The sequence below is a fragment of the Rousettus aegyptiacus genome, unplaced genomic scaffold (genome assembly GCF_014176215.1).
Source record: "Rousettus aegyptiacus isolate mRouAeg1 unplaced genomic scaffold, mRouAeg1.p scaffold_m13_p_3, whole genome shotgun sequence".
Taxonomy (NCBI): Eukaryota; Metazoa; Chordata; class Mammalia; order Chiroptera; family Pteropodidae; genus Rousettus; species Rousettus aegyptiacus.
In genome coordinates, this window is record NW_023416306.1 from 17,208,986 (window position 1) to 17,234,424 (window position 25,439).

The 25,439-nt window shown below is 51.7% G+C and overlaps 1 protein-coding gene across 10 annotated transcripts in view; it reads right to left on the bottom strand.

Moving 5' to 3' along the window:
- The window catches only part of RGS3 (regulator of G protein signaling 3), a 115,002-nt gene that overhangs the window by 51,605 nt on the left and 37,958 nt on the right, over positions 1 to 25,439 (bottom strand). For 6 of the 10 annotated variants that reach the window (XM_016126269.2, XM_036238751.1, XM_016126270.2 and 3 more), the window contains 5 exons: positions 22,118 to 22,314; positions 19,715 to 19,798; positions 14,365 to 14,476; positions 8,011 to 8,054; positions 2,729 to 2,851 (listed from right to left, as the gene is read on the bottom strand). In XM_016126269.2, coding sequence (XP_015981755.2) covers positions 2,729 to 2,851; positions 8,011 to 8,054; positions 14,365 to 14,476; positions 19,715 to 19,798; positions 22,118 to 22,314 — 560 coding nt within the window. The other 4 variants (XM_016126271.2, XM_036238757.1, XM_016126277.2 and 1 more) reach the window with 4 other exon arrangements.

The window sequence follows — 25,439 nt, forward strand, 5'->3', positions numbered from 1 at the left end:
GGTCACACAGTGGGTAGTGAGTGGCACACCTGCCTCTCTATCTTCCTCCAGTTCCCTCTGTCCTTCCCAACAAGCATTTCGTGTTCGGAGCATATCACATTTGTTATGTTTTGCAAATTTGAGAAGAACGTTGCGTTCCTTGAGATGTCTGAAGATTCCCCATTCCAAGATGTCAGCAACCGCTGCTGAAAGGAACAGAGTTAAGCAGCGGCAGCATGGGAGTTTGGGGAGTTGTCTTGAAAATCCTTTTCCCCAGAGAGGCATTTGGGAGCCAGGAGGGTGTGGCTTGGGCAGCAGTTTCCATTGTGCAGCAGAAGGCAGAGCATTCACAGAAAGGAAAAAGAAAAGGCTTTAAGAAAAAGGCAGGCTCCTCAGTCAGGACAAATTGGTCTAGCAGGACATTTTTTGCCTGAAAAGCAAGAAGCCTGGTGTCCAAGCTCCGCTTGGCTTTCCCTCTTCTCTGTCCCCTGGAGGACAGTAACCCTGGTGGAAAGGCTGTGGTCCAACCCTTAGCAGGGGTTCATGGTCACCCCTGAGGCCACCAGGACCTGACGGAGCTGAGCACAAGTGGATGACCAGTGGCCAGCTGGACAGCCACCTGGGCCTAGTCATCCAGGTTACTAAAGCATTCCTGCAACTATATGGGGCTGGAGAAAATCATATTTACCAAACTCCTCTCGGGGAGCATTCTGTGAGTGACCAGAGGGATGAGTTGCTAAGAGTCTTTAAGTGCATATGGTGAGGGTGGGGAAAGCCGGGCAGTGTGACACCACAAGGGGCCCGCCTCGTGAAAGATGACGACCTAATTGTCTGCTAAGGAGGGTGGGCCAAGTGGGGTGTGCAAGGCTGGGGCAGGGCCCAGGTCTCAGGCGAGGAGGCGATCCACAGATGGTTCCAGCGCTCGGCCTCTCCTTCTCCACTTTTCTCCGTCCAGTATACAGCTCCGCATTTAAAGAGTTTTAATTTGAAGAGGCATCCAAATATTGCCTACCCAGGATGCCCATATATCTTAGTGTGGCCCCAAAGCCCGGCCCCAAACCCTGGGGACTTTCCAGGGCCAGTCAGCAGGGCCTGCAGCCCTGCAGGGGACCAGAGCCTGTCTCAGAAACTCAGCCTACCTTCAGTCACCTGATGATAGAGACTCCCCAAGATACTGAGAAGGCTGATATCAACACATTCCAAGCCCGCACACTCTGCCGTTGTGACCGCAAGAACTCTTTCCCCCAGACCAGAAGGAGCTAGGCCCGAGACCCAAGAAAGCTAGGGAACATGGGTTCATCCGTGCGACATCCCAGCGACTTTCACAGTGAAAAGGAAGTCGCCTGGTTTCTGCATATAACCAACCCAGGATCGAGAATGCGAAACGGCCTACAGCCTCCACGGGTCTTTGTTCAGGAGGAGGACCTGACAGTGGGAACCAGGTAGTATAGCAACCAACAGCGTTGTTGGAGGCGGGGGCAGTGCCCTGCCCACAGCTATTGAGCACCTACTGCATACCGGGCACTGTGCTATGAGCTGTATGCGCAGCATCCCATTTAATTCTCACCGTGACCCTTCTTCGGGGGAGAAACTACTGCCCCCAGGCGAGGACACTAAAACTCCAAGTTAGTACAGCAACTTGCCCAAGGTCACACCGCCAGTCAGCCTCAGAGTGCAACCCAAAAAGTCCAAGCTCTTCCCACTATCCCCCCTCATCAAAGTTATTCTTGCCCCTGGCTAGCATAAAACAAGGTGACTGTCGAGTCTGAGATTATGTAATTCTCAGATGATTACTCCCTCAGTGAGTGGCTGGGGAGCTGCTGCCCACCGCCTCCCAGCCACCTCTTCCCCGCCTCCTGCCCTCAGCGGGCCTGATTCCACTGCTCCCACCATGGCCCTGCCGCCCTGTGGCACAGTGGGCCCGAACTCATCAGGAAGGAGCAATGAGGCCAACAGGTCCACGGGCTGCCACGCACATTCACTTATCCTCTTCCCCCCAGTTTGGCAGACCAACCCCTCTGCTCCTTTTGCAGTCAATCAGGCCAAACCCCCAAATGCCCAACGCTTTTAGCAAGAGGAGGGACCTGAGTGACCCACAAATGGGGAAATACAACTGTGCCTGTGGCTGGCATCCAGGCGACAAAAGGGAAGGCTGTGGTCTAGTTCCCATCCCATCCCCTCCACAGGCACAGGACCGGCTGGAGGGGGCTTGTCCCAGATCAGCCTCAGCAGGAAGCCTCTAATCTTCCCTGATACACCAGCAGGCCGGCCCCCAGGCTCCAGCAAGCTCCACTTGGCTCCAGTGGGCTGTGACCTGCATTGAACTAGAACAGCTTCAGCTGCAAACATCCCCTCCCAATTACATCTGCCTTGGGCCAGTGTTAAACACCAGTGTGCCACCCCTGGCACAACCCACCCAGTGGCAGAGGGGGACCACATGCCCAGCAGCAGCAGGGAGGCCAGCCCAAATTAGACCTTGTCGTAAGCAAACCAAAGAACAGAGCTGAGAATTGATGGGTCATGTTCAATTTGGCTCTGTCACTCGACCCAAGCAATGTGAAACCCACTCGACAGACCCAGTGAAATGCCTAGGGGGAGAGACATTCGAGCACAGGCCTCCTTGCCAAGATCTCATTGTCCACATCCAAGTCCTGCGCTCGGGCTGGTCCCAAGCTCGTAGGCTTGAGGGTCCAGGCTGGCCAGGAGGAAGCCAGACAGCCAGGGCTGCAGCCACTGGCTAGTCCCTTACCTTGCTCTGTGGGGGAGAGGCTGCCAGCTGTTGCTGCTTTGCGATGTTCTCTGACAGGCACCAGCACACTCTCTTCTTCTGCTCCTGTGAGTGCGCTTCCAAAGTGAATAAGCACTCTGCCTTCTGACGTCAGGGAAAAAAGAGAACGGGATGGTCAGGACGGCTCCCTGGTCCAGGGGGCTCCCAGGCCCAAGCCCATCCCTCGGTTCCGCAGGGCGAGGCCGCAGCAGGGAGTGGAGTGCCCACTAAAAGCCACAAATGCACATTAATCCCCGGCGACATCGAGGCAGCCAGAGGAGCAGGGAAGTTGGTTTGGAGGCCAGCTTGTGAGCCTTATGCACACAGGCTGGGGGAAGGGAGGGAGGCAGTGGTTCCCTACACAGTGGAGGCCTGTGGAGAGCCACAGAACAGAAATGGTGAGGTCACTCCCGGGGACAGGCAGCACAAGGCAGCAGCTGGGAGGGCACACGGGGAAGGAACCCAGAGGGCCAAGGTTCCCGCCCCTCTGATGCTCTGCGGAGCCAGGACCCCCTCCCCGACCTAGGGCACACTCAGCTGGTCACCGGGCCAAGGTTAGATGGCTGACTGGCTGGACATACCAACAGAACCCTTTGGAAGTCTTTGGTAGGCAGAGTCATGTGGCCGTCCACAGCCCCACTACTGCCTGGCACCTGAGCTGGGTCTGATCAACGGCTGTTCAGCTCCACTGAGTACAACAACAGTCCCTGGCACTGCTGTCATTTAAATGTTGCTTGGCTATCTAACCTTGTTAAGTGCTGCAGTCTCGTCCCCGCAACTAGATTAGAAACTCCTTCTCGGAAGGCCTTTTTCATCCAGACCTAGCATAGTGCTTGGCAAGTAAAGCCTCGGTAAGCTTTGGCTCCCTGGAGGGACTTCCGGGATGAGGTCAAAGCGAGGCCAGCTTGGCCTGAGCACCAGAGAGCTGCCTCGACCCAGCGAGTGGGCCAGAAGCTGTCAGAATGTGCTGGGGGCGGGGAGAGGCGGTGCAGCATGCCCCGCATTATCCACCACAGGACACTCTGATCAGGGGATTAGGAGCTCTTTCTGACTCCGCTGGAATTTGATTATAGCCTCACAGGGCTAAGATTAGATGAACTCAGCCAGGGAGCTAAGAGCATGAGCTGGACGGCTTGGAACGGAGAAGATGGTGTTTGTGTGCAGTCCTTCCTCATTTTGCAGTTGGACAGGCCTGGTCTGAATCCCAGCCTTGCCACTTCCCAGCTGACGACCTCGGGAAAGTCTATGAAATGGAATGATAACGCTATGGCCCACCTCTCAGAGCTATTGGGAGGCAAGCAGTGAGGGCCATCTGATGTCTCACGAATAGCTACCACGGTTACTACTCAGGGCTTCATTCCTTTAACACATACTCACTGAGCACCTGCTATGTGTCAGAGACTGTACTAGGCCCTGGAGGTAAAGGGGGAAGCAAGAGAGACAGACTTCTTGCCCTGGGGTTGGAGGCAGACAATAAACCAATAAACGACTAAACAATATAATTGCAACTGTGGAAAGACTGCAACCGGAGCAGTCTTACTTGAGCCTGGTGGTCAGAGCAGGCCTCTCTGAAGGGGCAACACCCCAGCAAAGGCTTGGATGATAAGTACCAGCAAGGGAAGTGCTGGAAGAAGAAACAACAAATACAAAGGCTCTTATCCGGGGTGGTTATTGGCATCATCCAACAGCATTTAGGGACATTTTCTACCCTGCTATCCAACCCAGCTCTTAGGGGTACCACCTTTGGGGCAGGGCCACCTCCCATGCTAAGTGTTCCCTAGGTGCAGCCCTTCCTCTCCTGCCCAAAAGTGCCCAGAAGCTAATCTTCCTAAAAGCCTCAGAAGGAAGAAAGCCCCACCCCTGGGCTTCTGGGAACTGGGTGGATGTGCGAGGCCTCCACCTAGGTGATTAGGTTTCAGCAAATCCCTTCATCTCCCTGAGCCCCGAATCCTCCTCTGTTTCTTTTAGTTCTGAAGTAGGAATTCTGTCATCGTAATAATTCCTTTTATCTAATTATCCATTTTAAAAAGCACTTTCCCACCCATGATCTCAAGAAAGGCTTCGAATTTCAAGGACCTAACCCCAGGCCTGGCCTGCAGGTGGGCTGTCTTAGATGAGCACACATTATTGGGAAGCACTTGCTCTCAAGGCTCCTCTCTACATGCTGCATGGAGCTTTGGAGGCTGGCCTGGCCAAGAGAGACAGCATGAAGCCAGCTCCCTCCAGGGTGGCTGAATTCCTAGCTGCCTAACTCTATCTAAATGAGGGCCCCAGCGCTGTCCTGGCTGACCCCGCACATGAACCGCCAGTTTTAATACACTCTGTGATCCAACCCAATGCTGGTTGCGGTGCTCATGCACACTCTGCCCTCAGTACCAGGCTCCAAGCTCAAGGGTGCAAGCTACCCTGAAAGCATTCTCATGTAACTCGTTGAGAGGCAGCGCTTCTTGACTGCAGGGTGGTTAGCCAAGCACAGAGCTCTCTCCAGGTGCAGCAGCACTGGGCCTGGGCCTCTGCATTCGAACATGAGCATTCCCAAATCCAACCAGAGGCCCGACTCCTCTTCTCTTTAAAACCCCCATCTTGCCTCACCCACTTGTTCCTGAAATAATATTATCTTTGTAAACACGGAAACCCTTTCTTCAGTGATTTACAGTTGTTCACCTGCTTTGACAAATGTTCTCTCCCTTTAATTCTCCCAATGACCCTCTGACACAGGGAGGAAAGAAACGCACAGTTGCTACCACTTTTCAGTTGAGAAAACTAAGGCTCAGAAAGGTTAGGTTGGCAGCCCCAGGAGGTCTCAGGAGAGGAGACATTCAAAGTCTGTCTTTTGTCTCCTCCAGAGCCTACTATCTTGCCACATTTGTATAACTGCATATGTATATTACAAACAGAGATATTCCTCTTAGCTTTCTCTTTAAAAGATCGATAACTCATGGGTGATGTCTCTAATGGAGAGGAAAGGAATATGAAAAGCTCTGCCCCTGTTATGAAGCTGACGATAATAACAACTACCATTTGTTGAGCGCTCACTGTGTGCCAGGCTCTGAGCTAAGTGCATTGGACATAGTATCTTATTGAATCTCATTTAATCATTACAACAACCTTGCTAGATAGGCTTCATCGGCCTTGTTTCAGAGATGAGGATGTAACTTGCCCAGATTGCTAACTTAGGAAATGGCAGAGCCAAGATTCAAATGCAGGTCCTCTTAACCCCAGAGCGCGGATCAAGATTAATGGAGCCAGGATCAGATTCCAGGTGAGGAAATGGTCCCTGGTCAACATGCACTTTGACCCAATGCTCTTGGTGCTTTGAAGTCATCTGTCCCATAGATTTGCAGGGGCTGAGGGACACCTGTCCAGAGAAATTGAGAACCCAGGGCCAATGGCTACTTAGGGCGGCCCCACCCATAACCTACTGCTGGTGGGTATAATCAGAGAGCAGCTGCCACCCAAGCAATTGGGACTTTCTCAGTGCCTGGGAAAAACCCTCTCCAAATCCTGACTCTTTGCCCTGGTTTCTTCTCCGGGTGCCACCTGCCTGTCAGGCAATAAAGAGAAACCACCTGTTGGAAGTTCCAACTACAATGTGAGTTTGGGGTTCTCCGTAGTGTCAAGCCTGTCCCAGGCTACGAAGCACACAGGCATCTTGTCTCCCTTCATTACAGAAATGCCTTTCATAAATAGCAACCCATTAGGAGAAAAGAGAGGTTTCTGGCTGCCTGTGAGCTTCAACTCCCCAGCCCCTTGGGGTCAGATCACCTGGCACTTTACTGAAATAAAAAGCCCCAGATCAATATCCCTTCATCAATCTTTGGAGGGCTTAGGAGGTCACAGCTCCCAGGAAACCGATGAGCAGAAGTGCTTCTCTCTGGGAAAAACAACCCCGCCTGGCAGGAAGCTCTCTTGGCACTAAAGAACCGGGAGCTTCATTTCAGGCCCTGCCAGAGTGAATCAGAATCAAGAGGGGTGAGGATGGAAGGGCAAAGGCTCTGGCTCTTCCCAGCCTGGCTCACAGCTTCTAAGCGGCTCGCTGGGCTCTATGGAACTGAACACCCGCAAGCTCTAAAGTGCCTCTGCCAGCTCCTTCCAGTGCCTGGTGGGATGTGCTGATGCAAGGGAGGATATCCAATGACTTCTTGGCCCTTGGCTTGCCATTCTAGGCAGCAAGGGTCCCCAGCTGAGCAGTAACAACATCCACTGCCCTTTGGAGCTCTCCGAAGCTAACTTATCAACTCCGTCTTCTCCTTCAGGGGTCTTCACCCGAGGGGACTCTCTGGAAGTCTTGTACCTCTTCGCGAGCAACTGAAGGAATGATTTTCAATCACAAATGACACACACATTCCTTCTCAAAAGAGTATACTCCTCTTGGCCAGCCAGTGTGAGCCATGCCCCACCCACAGGGAATTTCCCACAAGACTGGCAGGTTCCCAGGGCTGTTGGTGGAACAGACTAAGGCAGAAGACAGGAAGGGTCTAATGAATCCTTGCTTGAAACAGAGCACCACTGCTCATATTAACAGAGACATGAGATTGGGAATAAAAAATTAACCGAAAATCTAAAAGGATATTATGGCTCAGTGGCTCTCCACTTTTTTATCACCAAGAACCTCTTTGATTAAAGCCATGGTTTTATGATATTTTATCTGCCAAATCATATCGAGCAATGAGTTATTTGCCCAGTTTTGCTCAAAAAAAGGCAGAGCACAGCCCATATGAGCTTCTGATCAGGCCAAGATAACCAGAAACACCAATCACAGTGAGCAGGTGTCGTTCCAGCCTCAAACCCTGACACTTGATGTGTTCTTCAGCCTATATTATCTGGCCCAGGTAAAGGTAAGATTACCTTCAGGCCATTTGAAACACTGACAAGACCCTTAGGAGAGGTCCTGGATAGTACTTCCTGGAAAAAGAGGACAAAAGACTCAGGCATAGGATTCAGAGCAATCTCCAGAGGAAGGGCTCCCAAATAAATAAATAGGGCGATGCATAGCTGTCAGGCCACACTCTCATTAGGACCCCCGGGGGGTCCTAACCAGGAGATCAATGTCCCCCGACCCCTCTATGCACTTTCGTGCCCACTGCTCCTCTACACGGAGGTAAGAGACCCAGGGCCAGGGACCACTGTTTCCATCAGGACCTGCCCCAGGACAAGGTGGAGAGGAGGCAGCATCAGAACTCTGGACTAGAACCTCGCCCAAAATCCCCCCTCAAGCACCAGATCTCAGATCTCTCTCCTCAAACTCGGAGGGAAGGACTCACCTCTGCTAGATACAGCACACAGAATTTCAGGTCTTCCGAAGAACCTTCAGGGGACAAAAAGTAAGACTTGCATTACAATTGGTTACAGAGTCTCAGGGGTTTGCTTGAGCAGAGCCGGCTGCCTCTCCCAGAGGGCTGTGTGCGGTACTTCCTGGAAAAAAAAAGACAAAGAAAGAAGCAGGCACAGGGGACAGGGAAATCTCTGGAGGAAATGCTTCTTAACAACTAACCAAGTTGAGGCACAGCTGTAAGGCCTTTGCCTGCAGGTCAGCCTGACTCAAGGAATGCTGAGATCTCATCCCCATGAGAGGCAGCCAGAGGCTCCTCTGGGCATCAAACAGCTAGGTACAGGGAGCTGTCATCCGCCCCAGGAGGCCTCTTCCTTCCTGCGATGAGGGACAGGGAGGTAGCGCATACTTGGGTTTTCCTTTAAACATTCCAAATGCCTTCACCATTCTGACACTCAATAAGGAGCCACTAAGTCGCTGGGCAGGCTTTGTGTCTCACTAAGGATTGCATGGGCCATGAAGGTGGGGGATCCCCAATCATGGGCTGGGTGGAGCCCAGGGATGGCCTCCCAGACCAGGCCCAACCCCTCGGGGAGGGACCCTCCCCACCTGGGATGCAGCTGGGAGGGACCGCTGGCTGCTCCCCTCCCCTGCAGCAGAGGAGCTAAGGTGGCATACCTACCCTACCGCAGAAGGTGATTCGGTCAGAGTGCTTCGGAAGCACAAGGGCCAAGAGATGACTGCCAGCTGTTGGGGAAGGCTTCCTGGTGGAGGTCCTTTTGAGTTTGAACTCAAGACGAGAAGAATAAACACACCGGGAGGTGAGAACGGCGTGGACAAAGGCACAGAGATGGAGAAGCACGAGACGTGCCCAAGGGATAGCGAGGGTGATGAAGAAGCCCTGCCTCTTCTCCAGAACACCTCCCCTGACAGCTGCAGGCTGCTTCTCAGAAACCAGTAACACTCCCCGCTGGGCACTATTATCTGGGTACTGGCCAGGGATGGTTAGTAACTTCCTGTATTTCAAGCAATAGACCTCACCAGGCAGGCTGTCAGTTTTGAGGGAAGCAAAAATACAGCACGTATAACAACAGCAAACGGTTCGAGTGCCACAGAACTTGAGAGTACCACAGGGCTATGTGCCGACCAAATGTTTTACCTGTGTGAGCTTAACCCTCACAACACCCGCCGAGGCAGGGGTTATTACCATCCATGATTCATGCGAGAAAACTGAGGCACAAATGGCTTGAGTGACAAGCCCCGGGTAGAAAGGCGAAGAACCCGGATTTATCTCCCCCACCTCAAGGAAGCCTGGCTCCAGAGCCCACGCTCTGAACCCCTATGCACCAGCCTCTCAAATGCCTCTGCCCCCTCAAGGAACCAGGCCCAGTCCTGGCCTCAAAGCGACCCCTCCACACATACTTGCATCAAAGAAATCGTCAAAGGAATTGCAGAATGTGTTGCAAAATAAAGATGCCAAGGTACAAACAGAGAAAGCAGGTCAAGCCTATTCCTAGGAAAATTCATGAGTGAGGACCCTCTGTGAGTGAAGGCCAGGCCCCCTTAGAAAAAGCATGTGGCCAGCTCCCGCAGGGCAAAACCACCCCTAATGCCAGAGGTGTCAACCAGAGCCAGATAAAAACAGCCCATGAGTAAATGGGCTTCACTTTGGCCTTAGAGAGGATGAATCCTCTCTAGTTTCTCCCCACCTAGAGGTGGGTTGGGAGGGAGGAAGGGAGCCCTGCCTAAGAAGCCGTCATGTTTAAGGAACCTGTCATTTCAAAGCTTCTGCCAGTTCCTTATGCTGCTGAGGGTGGAAACAAAAGAAGGTGGTTTGTTTTGTTTAAAACACACTGGGACATTTCCTTCACTTTCCAGAAGCAGACCTCAGTGCCAAGAGAAATAGAAAAAGATCTACATAAGAAAATAGAAATTTGGGTTTTAGAAGTTGGTGGTGAGAGAAAAGAAGGCTCGCAGAGGGAGGGGAAAGCCAAGGAGATGGGAGCCTCGAGGAGACAGGAGGCCGAGTTTGGGGGCCACAGCCTGGAACACGTTCCCGATAGAGCGGGACGGCTGGCAACTAACTGCCTTGACAACTTTTCTGAGCTGTGAACACCGCCCGCCGCCGCCCTCCTGCATTACCCCAAACTTTCACTGACGTCCAGTCCACATCCTGGCCTTGTGCTGGCAGCACTGTGAGAGAAAGAAGGAATGGGGGCAGTGCCCGGCATGGCTCAGCGCCTCATGAAAGGATGACAAGCCTCCAGAGCCAAGGGTGCCACGAGGGAGCCGCAGCTGTGGCAAAGGAGGCTGCGAGGGAGCTGAGCCGGGAGAGAGACCTCGGCCCCACCAGACGCCCCTCGGAACGTTAGCTTGAGCTCTGGCCTCTCCAGAGTGGCAATGGGGCGAGTGTAAAGGAAAAGGAAGGCAGCACACGTTCGGGTTTCCCTCCAACACCCCAAATGCTTTGGCCATTTCGAAAAAGTAACAAGGAGCCATTTGGTTCCTGGGTGGGCCTTGCTTCCCACCAATGACCCTGTGGGTTGTGCAGGGGGAATCCCCAGTCACGGGCTGGGCAGGGCCCGGAGAGGGCTTCCCTGCCCAGGTCTGACCCCTCCGTCATCTTCCCAGGGCCCTCTCTCCAGCCTGGCCTGAGACCCCACACTCAGCTGTTCACCAAGCCCTCTCTACCCTTCAAGACAAGCCAAGAGGGTCAACGTCTCCATTTTCCAGATGCAGAAACTGAAGCATGGAGAGGAAAACGACTTATCTAAGGCATACCGTGAGAAAGTGGCAGAGCCGAGGTCCGAACCCAGGACTGCCTGCCTCCACGGCCTGGCTTCTGACCGCCGTGTCCTACTTCTGCCCCCGACCAGCATAGTTCCCTGTCATTTCACCAGGTCATGACCTCCAGAAGTGGAAACGTGTCTCTTCCACGGCTCTCGCCTTGGCGGCCAGCACTGATGTGGGCTGAGGATGTACTCAGAAAATGTCAATCAACTAAATTTAACACCAAGCATTCCATTCCAGCAGCTAGGGCCTAAGCATCTGAGTTTCCAAGACCGGGCACCTGGCTCCCAGGGTGGATGGAGAGGCCGAGAATCAGCTGGACATTTCCAGGCCATCCTGAGAGACCAGAGCAGGCCAGGAGGACACACTGTGGGCGGGACGCTGGCCGCCTAGGAGACAGAAACACAAAAAGCAGCAAAGCCAGTGGGTGGCAGAGGCAGGAAGAGACCACAATGGGCCCCGGCTGACCGGAGATGTCCCAATTGTTAGTGCCAGCTCTCCGCCTGTTCCCATTACACTGCCATGCAGCCCTGCTGAAGCTTTGGGGAAGCTGGGCAGGAGGAGGGCAGGCAAGGTTTAAGGGACCATCGGCTGAAGCCCTGCAAGAGGAGTATACTCCCAGGCCCCAAGCTAACACAGTGCTTCCGGTCTCCTTTTATTCATTCATTCATTCACCCAACAAACTTTCTTTAGGCACCTATGATATTCTGGGCCCAGTGCTAAACCCTGGGAGAATGCTTTTCCAGCAGAGCTAAGCACCCTTCAGAGAAGTCACACGGGGGTGTCCTTTGTCCCGGGGGAGTTCTTAGTCCTGGGGTGGGGCAGATTTTCCCTGGCCAGGGAACAACCCCAGCCCCAGCTAGCAGGAAAGCCTGGGTGTGTTCCTTGTTTACCATCTTCCTTGCCCCAGACTGAACTCTCCATACATGTTGATTTGAAAGAGACAAGAAACCCAGGAGAGTGAGCGATGTTAATCAGAGACCATTCGGCCAACAGAAGCTCCAGCTGAGTCCCAAATGCATCTCTTAAAAGCTTCGCTCAGGCCCTTGCTGCCGCAGCACAGCGGGTCTCTGGGGGCACAAGGGAGTCAGGCAGGAAATCAGGCGCCAGGACTCAGGACACTGGGTCCTGTGGCTCCAACTCCAACTGCAGGAGTCACTGGATTTGTGCAAACCCCCGGGACCCACAAGCCTAGCGTCCCAGCTACACGGGGGCAGGGAAGGGCGAGGGCTCTGCCAATGCCTGGAAAGAAATCTAAGCGGTGGAATGTGCACCTTGAGTGCTCACTCAGTGTCACTGAGCCATTTCCTTTGTTCTCAGCAGCTCATGGGCTCCCTAGGGAGCCATGTTCACTATTTGCTTGCTGCCACTGCTGGAGAAGGGCAAGGCAATTTGTCTGCACCAAACCATTTGCCCAGCAAGCCCAGGACAGGCACGCGCGCGCGCGCACACACACACACACACACACCCCTCTCATGCCAACCCAACAGGCTCTCATGGCATGGTCATCTCCCCTGAGGAGTGCTGGCCTTGGCTACTACCATCATGATGCCTGTCATCTGCGGGGAAAGGATGTGGTCTCCAGCCCAAGGAAGCCATGCCTGCACAAGGCTGTTGCTCGCACGAGCTCAGCATCTGGGAGGTTTCTCTGCAAAACCTCAAGTCCCCACACCACCTAACATGACCATCCACCACCCACCATGACCATCCACCACCCAGTGGAGGCTGGAGCTCGCTCTGCTTCTAATTCCAAACCTTGGGTCTGGGGACTCTAGGAGGGGACGATCCAACCAATTTGCAGTCAAGGCCCCCTCAAGGGGTGGAGGCAAGACATACGGGCACTATCAAGCTTCTCATAGCACTTCAGGGTCTGTCTGGGGAAACCAGGGCTGGGAGGGAACACAAAGGCCTGGCCCAACCCTTGATTCGCAGTCAGAGAAGCTGAAGCCCAGAAAAGGGAAAGAGCCAGCTGAGGTCACTCAGCACGTTAGCGGCAAAGCTGAGCCCAGACCCCAAACAGCTGTTACCCTCGGCTCTTCCACTGCCCCCGTCGCTCCCATCGCAAACCCTACCCAGAGCACAAACAGCGTGAGCCCAGCTTCTTTTCTCTCTCTCCCTTTAGCAGGAGGCTGAGCACTGCCCCCTCCCCCCAGTAAGGTTTCCATTCTATAATCAATCAGCCCACGTTACCTGGCGCTGCCCCCCTAGTACTCCTCACAGCCGACAGGGTCCCAGATTATCTGAGCTGAGGATGGGCAGATACGCAGAGGAAAGGGCTGCACGGTGTTGTGCAGGAGGGTGGGAGGGACACGACAGTGGGCATGTAGGGGAAGCTGGTGTGAGGGAGGGCGGAAAAGACAGAGCAGCAGGAAGCCAAGGGCAGTAGCTCTCACCTGCCCCTCTCCCAAGGGAGGTCCCTGCAATGCCAGGGTCTGAGCTGAACTTGCTCAGAGATCTGCTCCTCACCACTGACTTTAGTCAGATGGAACCCGCCCCGAGGGAGGGGCTGGCCCCAAGCGAGGTGACTTGCTTTTTCCTTTCAGTGGCCGCCCTGGTCAGTGGGCAGGAGAAAGCTAGAGGCAGAGAAGAAGTTGTAAGTACTTCCTGGTTCTCACACTGCCCAGTGTCTAAGGAGGAAGGCCAGCAGGGGCCAAGCGCACAGGTCGGGTTTGCAAACAGGCAGGAAGTTTTCCTGGAGCAAAACCCGTCAAAACAGAATTCTTTCGTTGGGTAATATTTTCCTCCCTGCCCCTGTCACTCATGCTCAAACAGGTCTGTTGTTGTTTTCATAATCTGGGAGAGGAAATCAAGCCCCTTTCAGCAGAGACCTCAGGCGCCAAACCAAACCACTCAACAGATACTCTCCCAGCCGGCTTCCCGTTCCCGAGGGGAGGAGGGCATGATGGAAAGTTTGGGGTTGAGGTTCACTCCGAGCTCCCATGTGTTCCTGCTCGCCAGCCCCCAGCCACATATGCTTCAGATTCCTTGGGCTCTGGCCAGAGCAATGCAGCCGAGAGAGAAGGAGCAGTGGTCTCTTGTTCCGGATATGTGTGGTGAGTGTGGTGGCAAGTAGCATTTATTGGGCACCTGGTGTGGGTCAGGCACTTTGCATATATGACCTAATTTAACCTTCACAACAGCCTTCTGAGATACTATTGCTATCCCACATTTACCTATGAGGAAACGGGTGCAGAGAGGTTGAGTAACTTGCCCAAGGTCACATAAGTAGCGAGGGGCAGGGCCGAGATCCGAACACAGGTCTAAGTCCAAAGCTCTTCACACTCTACTCCCCAGCCTCCCTAAACATCTCTGGAAAAGAAACCTCCCAGCAAAACTCAGGGTGTATGGGAAGTCTGCCAGCCGAGAATGGAACTTAAGTGTCTGAGAGCCCACCAGCCCCGGGACAGGACCGGATGGCACACGCTCAGATGCCTCACTGACAGCTAGCAGCTCAGCACCAGAGGGGCTGGACCCAAACTGAGCCTCTAGAGTGTCCAGGGCAGTGGATTTGGCACAAGTGAGAAGGGGGCCCGGGACATCCTGGGCACACACTTACCTTCCTGCAGCTTCACGCTCTGGAGGTAGAGGGGGTTCCTCAGGACGTTGCAGCGGCCAGGCTCGTCCTCCTTGGTGAAGAGCAGCAGGTCCGAATAGGCGAACAGCGTCACCTACGTCAGGCAAGAGCAAACAGAACTGGTTCTTCAGCTGTCCCAGAGTCCAGGAGCCACAGCCTCTCCTAGAGGTCCAGATAAGGATCCCTCATCATCTCAGGCAGAACCAAGAATGGACTTAGTGTGGCCTCGCCCAAGGGCAGAGACCTGGACTGCCCCTTCATCCTACAGTTTTCTATAGTTCCACACCTCACAGTAGAAAAAAATAATAATAAACGACAGAAATGACCCTCACCCTCCATGGCAGATGGCCCCTGCAAGCCTCTCTGCGGCCTGACACCCCACAGGCCCACCTCTCTGGCCAAAAGCCCCTGGAATCTCCAGCCCGGCACCCTTGGCTTAGAGCCACCCTCGAGCTGCAGGATGTTCCACATCTGCTTGGATTCTCCTCTAAACATCTGGCTGTAAGAGTACTGGATTTGAAATCAAAAGTCATGAGGCTCCTATCCCACTAGGCAGCCATGAAAACTTGGTTAAGTCCCATAAGTTTTCTCATCCGTATGAACAGGGGCAGAGACCCTGCCCAGTTTCCCCACAGGCTCCTTTCACAAGCTCTGTGCAGACTGTGAATTGAAGCATCATGCGGTGTGAGATATTGTGACAACCCAATTCCTTGCAGATAATTTTAACTGCAGTAATGCGCAATCAGTTCAAGAAAAAGCCAGTTACTTATGCTCCAATACAGACGTGTGCATAACTTTTATCCCTTTTATGCACTAGCTGCTCCAAAAATAAAGGCGAAATCTATTTTTAGACATTATAGGTAAACCAACAGGCATGCTCAGCATATTTTTGTGTTAGAAAAATCCCCTTGATCCTCTAATGCCACTAAAGATTACACTATTCTTTGTTTTGTAAATCCTGCAGTGGTCTGTAGTCAAGAGCAATAAAATCCAATTTTAGATTCTCTGAGGAAAACAAAGTATAATTAATTATGTGAATTTCCCTTTGAGGTGTCAAAATTTGACACTTTATCTCTTCTGAAGTAAGAAGAGTCAGCTAGGAGGGCTTGGCATGCACGAGTAAGGGCCACAGTGAGTATGTATTGGATTGTCATTGAAGTTTAAAAAGCCAGTGTGTTAACATTTAGCTATCCGACTGTTAAAAGCGACCTAACGACTTCACCTCTGAGACTATCCAACAGAAATATTTATAAAGCTATATAAATATGAACCTATAAAGATGTTCTTAGCAATATTTTGTGATAAAAGAAAACGTGTATAAACTAATGGAAGTGGGGAATGGGGATGATGTAGAAAAAAGAATGTAATCAAATAAACAAGGGAAGGGTAAAAGAAAAAAAAGAACAAACGCTCATCAAGAGAGGATGGAGAAAATAAATTATGCTACCTTCATATGGTAAAATTTTGTGCAACTATTAAAAGGATAAAGTAGAGCTACGTATAGACGGAAGCTGTAATCTGTCCAACACGAGTCAAAATAGTGCAATATCCAAAAATACCTAGTGGATAATCCAATCTTGTGAAACAAAACTACAAATCTGTCTATATTTAACATTTTTCAAATGTCTAAGATACCACACTCTTCGCTCTGGGGAGTGGATTTTCCTGTATACGTTTCTGCTTAATTTGCATTATTTTGCAACAGGAATCTGTTACTTTTGTGTAATTTAAAAGTATATAAATATTTTCCAAAGGACCACTTGGCTTCTTGAGCGTAAGGCAAACAAGAGATTTGAAGAATGTCAGCCACAGAGATAATACAGGGTGTCCTCGAGCGGGAGGTTCTCAGGGCCTCTAGCTCCCCTAATGGGACCAAAACTTGAGGGCTCTGGAACCCTGGGTTGGCAAAGATCTGGGTGATGACTCTATCCAAACCGCCTCCCACCACGGCCCTGTCCCAACACAGCCCAACAGAAGCCTCCATTTGTTGAGCACTTACTTTCTGCTCAGTGGATCCTCTCTTGAAAATAACGTCATTGCTCTCATTTATAAATGAGGACCCTACAGCTCAGAAAGGTTAAGTGACCTGTCCAAGGCCGCACAGCCAGCGACTATTGCCCAGGTCTGGCTGACACCAAGTGCTCACTATACAGAGAGATAGCAATATACCTTCAGTTGTCTCGTCTCTGATTGTGAAAGAATCCAACAAGGACCAAAAAAAGAGGAGCAAAGGAGACCAAAAAATAAATGAAGTTGGGGCGGGGGGCAGGGGTGACGACCTGAGAGTTCAGAAGAATTTGAGGGGTTGGTTGTCTGAGAGGAAGTCTTCAAAGTTCAAGCAGTAAAAAGAAGAAGGCTCTCAACTAGCCTAACACAAGCAGACCCTGGGCTTCCCGACCCACTCAAGGAAAACCTGGAAGTCACCTGCAGACCCGCAGTGAAGCTAGCAGCATAAGGGGTGGACTAAACAGTCTGTCAGAAGCCTAAAAAAATTTGAAAACAGCCCCAGCCCAGAAAGGGCTGCATAGATGGCAAGCACCCATGGGCAAGGTGAGAAAAGCCCCAGGCTGCCGCTCTGGCCCTGCTTCCCAGAACTGGAAATGTGGTCTAGACAGGAAGTGATTAAGGCATGAACGAAGAATTTCCCCAAAGGTCAGGTCAGGGAAAGAACAGAGCTGGCACACGGCTGGAGGCAGGGCAGAGAGGCAAGCGTGCCAGGGGAAGGCAGCTGAGCCCCTCTCCCATCTCTCCAGCATCCTGCTGGCTTTGCTCCAGCAGGAGCCACAGCAGCCCACAGTGGAGTGACACCCATCTCCATAGCCCAATTACCTGCTGCCTACCAGCTGTCTTCCCTACACTGTTTTCCCAAAGGGTCAAGTGTTGAGGGATCACTTCCTTAGAGAATCCTTGCAACTTGGAGGGTTCCTTCTCCCAAGTAGCCCTAAAGAAGCTTCCTCCGGGAAGCTGGCCTAAGGGCAGGGATTGCAGAAAAGACCTTGGTGCCTTAGTTAATGGTAAACTCAGTGAGTCAGTATGTAAAGTGAGGGTGTGTTTGTCTTGGGCCCCATAGTACTCCTGGAAGCTCAAGCACAGGGCCTGGCTACATTGTAGATGCTCAATAGCTATTATTAAAATGTATAAATGAGGCTACCTTGTTTGGCTGATTTGATTTCAGAGCATATTAATGAAGTCTGTGACTGCTGGGAGGCTGTGTAATGAGGGCGGCTCACAGTGTGGGTCTGGATCAGCTCACAGACATTAGCAAACTGGAGCAGGCTCAGAGCAGAGAAGGAACCAAGAACCAAGAGGGGGAATAAAGACTGCTGTTGAGCTTGAGAGAACTTTCTACAATTTAGCACTCTCCAGCAACAAAACCCATGCCTCAAGGGGCTGCCTCTGCAGACTCAAGAACTGGCTGGAAAACCGTCAGCTAGTAGTCACAGGGAAGAAATCAGAACAGACGGCTCCTGAGGACTAACCAACACCGCAATTCTGCAAATTTATCCAAGCCCCTCTTGGACTGGTTCATAATTCTGGCCTGAATAACATGACAGGACACTAACATGCACATACGTGCTTCCTTGCATACATCAAGAAAGAAATCCATTTATTTTACTCATCTTCAAATTGCTTCTTTTGATCTTCAAAAGGGGTCTCTCAGTTCTAAGGCTCTAAAGAACCATGAAACAAAGAGTTTTTGGACAGATTGTAATCAGGCTATGGCTTCCACTTGTGTTTACTAGTTAGTTTTTAAACAGACAGGCCAGAGGCAGCACAGTATCATGGAAAGCATGCCTGAGCCGGAGATGCGAGTGCTAATCCTGGCTCCATCCCCTACGAGCCTTGAGACCCTCGGGTCCCAGTTAATCTTGCTGGTGCCCCAGTTTCCTCATCTCTAGAGTGAGGACAATTGTGCCTCTGCTTCAAGAGCTAAATGAGATCTAATATGTAAAATGCACATAGAGTAACACAGTAAGTGCTCAAGGTTTGCAGACCTAAAGGTGAGTGGACAAACAAAAGAGCAAATGTAAACATAGGCATATATTTCAGGGTGGCTGCCATTTCTAAATGCCTTCTTGAGAATCTTGTGAACTTATAGCCCCACCTTGCTTTCTGACCCTTGGTCACCCAACTGTATCCACCACACCCTTCTTCACCGAGCACAGCGCCCAGCGATTTCGTGTTCCTAAAACTCAAATCCCCCTCGACAGATGAAGTTACACTCCCCTAGAGGCGATTCAGAAGATATGCCAAGGTTCTTAAGAAAGTTCCCCACGAGGAGGTCCAGAAATGTAGTGAGCAATTCGAGGGTGGTAGAAATAAGAATGCAGTCTCCCCAAGGAGTTCCCTTGAAAGAGACGATGTGCGTTTTGGAATATATGAGTTCTGGTCTGCTTATTCAAAAACAAAATAAAAGCAGCCACTGCTTTAGCCACAATTACGCATACGGTCCCAGAATGCTGAGGCTGGAAGGACCCTTAGAGAGCAACCAACCCCCAGCTGCCTCAGATACACACCCACTGTTCAGATGAGAAGACTGAAGAAGGAGGGAGAAGTCACGAGCGAGCCAGCAGCGGAGCAGGAGCTGGCTAGGTCCGTCCTGCCTTCAAGTTTCCTGATCTTTCCACACTACCTCAAGCTGTCATTCAATGCAGCCAGGCCACACTGGCAGTGTTGAGTGAGGGCCTGATCTACAGCAAGCCCCTTACCCTCAGGTAGTCTTGAAAATCCCAGGGCACCAACTTCTGTGCCCAAGTAGAGTCAAGCTCACAGGACTGAGCTGGAGCCTGGCCAGCACTGGGGACTGTGTGGGTGAGTGAAATTCCTCCAGTCAGACATCAGCGGGGACCAGAACCCAGGAAGGGTGGCAGGATCTCGACACCCCAGACTCTGAAGTCCAGGAGAAATCACAGACTTATTCCTCAGAAGGGGATTTGAGATTTGGCTTAAAACAAACCAGAAAACCTGGGTAACTGGTGCTCCTCTAAAATTCTCACCCACAAGGTCATTCATTAAAGCTGGGGTGAATGGCCTTCTCTTCTGCTCATTGGAGGAAGCTGGGATAGGCCATAAGATGTCTTTACGGGGCTGGGAAAACTTTCCAACTATCAAACGTGGGCTAAACAGCTTTGCAAAGGGGTGAGATCCTCATCACTACAAATATACAAGAAAAAGCTGGGTCACCGTTTGGTAAGGAGGGTATGGAGGGGGATGAAAGACTTTCCACGTTTTTTTCACCCCGAGATTGTATAATTCTAAGACCATCGGGAAGAGGATAGCCAACGAAGCCTCCCAGAAGACCCTGACTGGGAAGCACAAGTGTAAGCCTTACCTCAGAAGCCTTGTTCCTCCCCTCGTACAGCAGCAGCTCCTCTGACAACAGGAGGGTCCGGGCAGGGTTACAGAGATCTAAAGGCTGAAAACAAAGTGTGCAGTTCAAAGAGGCCTGATGGAGATGGCTGTGGGTGGGGGGAGACAGCTTGGCAGAGCCAGACACAGAAAAGACTGCCAGGCCTCCCCACACCCCAAGAACCCACTCGCCCCCTCATACCCAGATGGAAACAGAAAGACAGATACTCTTGTCCTGGGCGGAACTGTTGCTGCCACCTTCACCGCCAGCCCTCACTGTGAGCCTTACGCTCTCTGGCAGGAAGTCCAACCGCATGTTGCAGTCCTCCTCCCCCCAGCTCCCCCACTACTCTGGGCTCCTGGGACTTCCCAGGCCCCACGTGCCCCCATCTGTCCTGTCCATGCCTCCCAGGATGCTCTCTGCTGTAAGGTCCAGGCTCTCAGGATACCTCTGGAGAGGTCTCAGGATACCACACTGTGCCAGATTCGGTCACTTGAGTCCCTTCAAAGCCATGCCATCCCTGCTCTACATTCATAACACATGGTTACTGACTCCTCAGCCATCAGTTCCCAGGGGCCAGTTCTCACCTGAACTCCTTCCCCTACCCCATCACCCTCCCCCACATCCACTGAGGAGCCCCCCCCCCCACCACCACCACCTGGCCCTGCCCAGTTCAGAGAAAGCTCCCTAAAGCTCTGGACTACCCAGCAGGACTTATCCTCATGCATGCATATTTATAATAGGGCTTCTAAGCACCTGACACCAAGCAAAGTGCTGAACAAATGTCAACTACACACAATGACTTAGGTGGATCTTACAAATAATATAGAAGCAGAGGAACCGGGGCCCCAAAGAATATATGCAGTATGGTTTCATTAAATAACATTCAAAAAGAGGCCACACCACACGTGTTATTTAGGAAAGCACACATAGATGGGAAAACTAAAGAAAAGCAAGAAAATGATTATCATCAAGTCACGCTAGCGGGTACTCTGCTGGGGAGGGAGGCATTCCGACCCAGAAGGGATATACGTGGCCTCTGGAGGGATAGCAATGGTCTATTCCTTTTTCCTCGTGGATATCAACTTTAAAATCATTCGTTAAACTGTACATTTAAGTGTCATGCATTTTTTGGTTTATATATTTTACGGTGGAAAAGTTTTCATAACTTTTTAAAAATTAATGTTAATTTTTGTAAAAATTTTGAAAGGAAAAGAAAAAATAACCCCTAGTGGATGCCAAGACCTTTGTGGTTACATCCCAAGAAAGAGAAGAGCCCAAAAGAAAGCCAAAGAGAAATGTGTCACCTGCCAGAGGTGTGCCAGTTCCTAAAAACTGTGAGTCCTACGGTCCACTAGACAATGGCAGGCCTAGAGTGGGGTGCCAGAAACAGCAGACAAGGAAATAATGGTCAGAAACGAAGCCCTTGGGATGGTCACCTCTATGTTGCTGATGACCTCAGGGAAAAACTAATCAAGCCTTTAGGGAAAGTAATTTGTCAATATATTTAAAGAGCCTTTAAAATGCTTATGACCCATAACGCAGTCATTTCACTTCCAGGACTCTCGTCCAAGGAAAATAATCAGAGAGGCAAGTCATACACAAGGGTTTTCATTGCAGAATTATTTACAATAATAGCAAGAGAAGTAGACATAACATAAGCGTCTGCATAGAGGACTGGTTAAATAAATATGGTACAACCATATAATAGAATAGTGTGCGGCCACTACCAAACACGGGCTCAGAAAGTATTTAATAACATGGGAAACATTCCTGCTGCAAACCTTTATTTAAACCTTCATTTAAAAAAAAAAAAAAGCGACAGGATAAAAAATGGATAGTAAGACACCTAAATGCTCACACTGGTTAGATATGGGTGATAGAATAAATGAAGGTTTGGAAATGGGGAGGAAGAGAAAGAAGAGGGAAAAATAGGAGGAGATCTAAGGGAATCTCAGGCCTCCGGCTATTATTGGCCAGACATGTTTGCCAAGACCAAGGAGGCCAGACAAGATATCAGAGTTCGAGGCTCTCCCTTGATCATTTCCAAAGAATGAAACTGGATGGATGAGCCAGGAAGCAGAAGCCTCAGCACAGAGGCCCAGTGACAACACGAGCAGCCGTAGTGTGCCTGGCTTGTCCCCAAAGAAAGGGGAGGTCAGTGGGTACAGGGAGGGCACCCCTTGTTGTGGGGCTTCCCCGCCCCCACCCTCCTAGAGACCTGGGCTCCCTCAGTACAACCCCGAGAATCCTAAGCGTCTGATGCCATTTGTCTTTCCCTAAAAGGGGCCAGGTCCCCAGTCCTGGATTGAGGGACCATCCCTGCGTCCTGAGATGAAGGACCCTCCTCTTTCTCACCTCCCTTGGGGGCACTCACCAGCTCACCTGAACAAAGACAGGAAACACCAAGACCTTGGGGGCCAGCGTGACATAGGTGCCATAGCTTGAGTGTGGGGTGTGCGGCCTCATGACTGGGCAGTTCTGGTAGTTTCCATGGCCCTTCATGGTCTGCACCGTCTTCATCAGCCGGGACTTCTTCCCTAGGCCCGTGTAGGACTTCCCTTTACTGGGACTCCCTGATTCTGTGGAACAGAGATGGGGGACCGTGACGCATTTCCATCACCCCTGCAAAGGCATCCCCTCTGCAGAAATAGGGGACAGACTCAGTCAACAGCCACTGCTGTGAGCATCTGCTATGTGCCAGGCCCTGTGCAAGGTGCTAAGAATACGAGGAGGCCTCAGAAGGCTCTCAGGCCTCAAAGAGTTCTCTCACAATCCGTGAGAGATACTGACACATGAGTAAACAACCCCAAGGCTTGGACGGAGCTGGGAGCGACCGTCTGTGATGGAGACTACAGTCCACACCTGGTGACCCAGGGCCCAAATCGGACGTATCAGTTTGGTCTCATACTTTTAAAAATCAGTAAATCTGACCTCACCAGGACCACAGTTCCACCAAGGACAATCAGTTGGGACAGAGCAGCAACTGCCCAGGTGGCAGAGCACGTGGTCTCCCCTTCACCCCGTCCCCACCATTCCCTGCACGCACCTAGCACAGCTCTCCCATCCCATCTCCTCCTGGGCCCCATGGACAAAAGGACTGGAAACCAGGTCTCTGCAGTGGTAGCAGAGACAGTGGGCTTCCTCGGGATGTATCAGGGTTCTCCCTCCATCAGCCAAAGGAGCTGGAGCGACCTGACTCACTGAAGTCAGTCTAGAACAAGGATCGGCTCCTGCTACTCCCTTTCTCAGGAAAGAGCACCAGCCAGAAGCCAGACGGCTGTGCCCAAATCCCACTGCTCTGCTCACTCGCTTGGTGACCTCCAGCAACTCACTTCCCTCCTCTGAGTCTTGGTTTCCTCAACCGTAATAACAGTTTCAAGCTCACTGGGTTGCCGTGAGGATTAAATGAGATGCTCTAAGCACAGGACCTGGGACCTATAAGTGCACAATAAAAGTCAGCTGCTAACTTATCGTGGTGCTTGTTGTAATTCCTCCACTTGGAAAAGCAAGTCGATCATGTGTCTCAGGGCGTCTGGGGATTCCAGGTTTTATCACAGCCAGGAGTTCCTCCTGGCTTGGCCACCAACTCACAAAATATTCTAATCAGAAAAAGGAAAGAAAGCAGAGTGTGGGAGACACCCCCAGGGAGGAGAGCAGAAAGGATGCAGGGGGTTCCTCTTTAAGAGGATACAGACAGACACACCCCCACACTGAACAGTGGCGTCCTGCAGTTCTTTGTCAATAGAGTCCAATGGGCAGAGAAGCAAAACAGAGAACAGCTCAAAAGTCAGAGATTCTTGGACACAAGCAGGTAGGAGTCATACTCTGCAGCATTCAGGCTCTACCCACTCCTGGCTTCTCCAAGGGTTCCTGCTGCCAGGTGGGCAGCTGACTAACTAGCCATCCCTCACCTGCATGCCCAGCCCATGTCACGGAGCCCAGGCATCTTTCCACCACCCCCTGTCCTTGCAGCCAGGAGGTAAACATGTGGCCTGACCCCAGCTACATTTGGGGGAAGCTCCCCACCAACGCGAGGTCCACAACCTCAGAGGAAAAACTCAACTCAGAAGGTTTCACACCAGTTTCCTCCACCCACCTTGTCCCCCTTCTCACCGAGCAGGGTGAGAAAAACAAGTTGACTCCCCCCCCCCCCCAACACACACACACACACACAAGTGACCACGGATCCCAGCTGTATCTTGGGGCAGCACTCAAACCATAATCATTTAAACCACTTCCTGCCTCTTCGGGGAGGTGCTTCGAGAAAAGTAGAAAGAGCATGAACCCAGGCCAGGGGCAGGGGGAGGGTGGACAGATCCATGGATGTAGTTACACAGCTCATGGTCTGATCTGGCCATGACATATGCCCCAGGGGGTTCCGTGCTGCCAGGCCCTGGCCCCTTGCTGAAAGAACCCATCCTGGGTCTCTCAGGATTCGAGTTGAACAAGACACCTGGACTTGAGCACAGGCTTCCCCAAAGACTGGTCGTGCAACCCCGAACACGTTCCTTCCCCCTCGGAGCCAGTTTTCTCCACTGCAAAGTGTAGAGTAGACAAAACGCTGCCTTGCCTGTCCCAGGGCTGGTGTGTGGGGGGCACACACAAGGGACCCAACGGGAAAGGGCTTGGCGAATGACACCAGAGTGGGAGTGCACGAGGGACTACTACAAACCCCAAGCCGACGAATAATCCAGCCATCAGGGCCGGGTTTAGGACAAAGCTGCTGAGCCTCAGACCATACTGTGAGTCTGCAACCAGGCAGTCTACTTTCACGCAGCCAAGCCTAGACCAGAGACGGCAAAACCACAGAGGACCAACGAGCAGGCGACTACGGCAAAACAGACCAAAATTAAAGAAGGGAACTGTTTGCTTATGCCAAAATCGGGGCCCTGTGCCCCCTAGTCTCAGACTTTTAAAAGAATCCATTTCTTTCCTTCCCTAGCCTAGCTGTACACGGCTGTCACCGAATCTTCACCTTGGGCCTGAAGAGCGATGAATAAGCAACTTGATGTACACCTCTGCCTTCGGGTGGGAAAGATCTGCTCAGCCTCATTTTATAGACAAGACAGTTTAGGCCTGGGGTAGTTGGGTGACTTGCCTAAGATTATTTGGCCAGTAAATGGTACAAGGTGGGATCGGCCCAACCTACATGGCCGTCATGCCCATGGGCCCCATCTCTACACACTCCTAAATAATGTGTGGCTGGCTAGTGGACATGGATCTCCAAAACTGATTTTTTTTTTTAAGTATTTTCTTTAAAACAGTCCAGGTTGCACCCAGCTACTGAGCTCCGTGACGGCAAACTCCTTGATTTCCCACCTGCGACCTCTTATCATCTCCGCTCCCAAACTCCACGTCACTCCTCTTTGCTCTAACACCTGCTTCACTGACCAAACACAGTAATTACTTGGCTTTGCTCCGGCTTCCGAGGCAAATCTTGGCAGCCATCCTGCCCCGGCAGAGGCAAATCTGAGGCCCAGGCCACCTTCACAGGGCACAGGACAATGCCAAGTGCACCAGTGGCCCTGGAAAACATGTCAACCACAGGCAGGCAGGCGCCTCAGGCCCCGGAAGAGCACCAGACCCCCTTCGACTCAGGATGGCTCAAAACTCCCTCCTGAAAGAAGGCCAGGAAGCCCAGCCAGAGAGGGGGAAAGAAGTCAGCACCCTGGTGGCAGCCTAGCCTCGGGAGAACCCCGAGTGC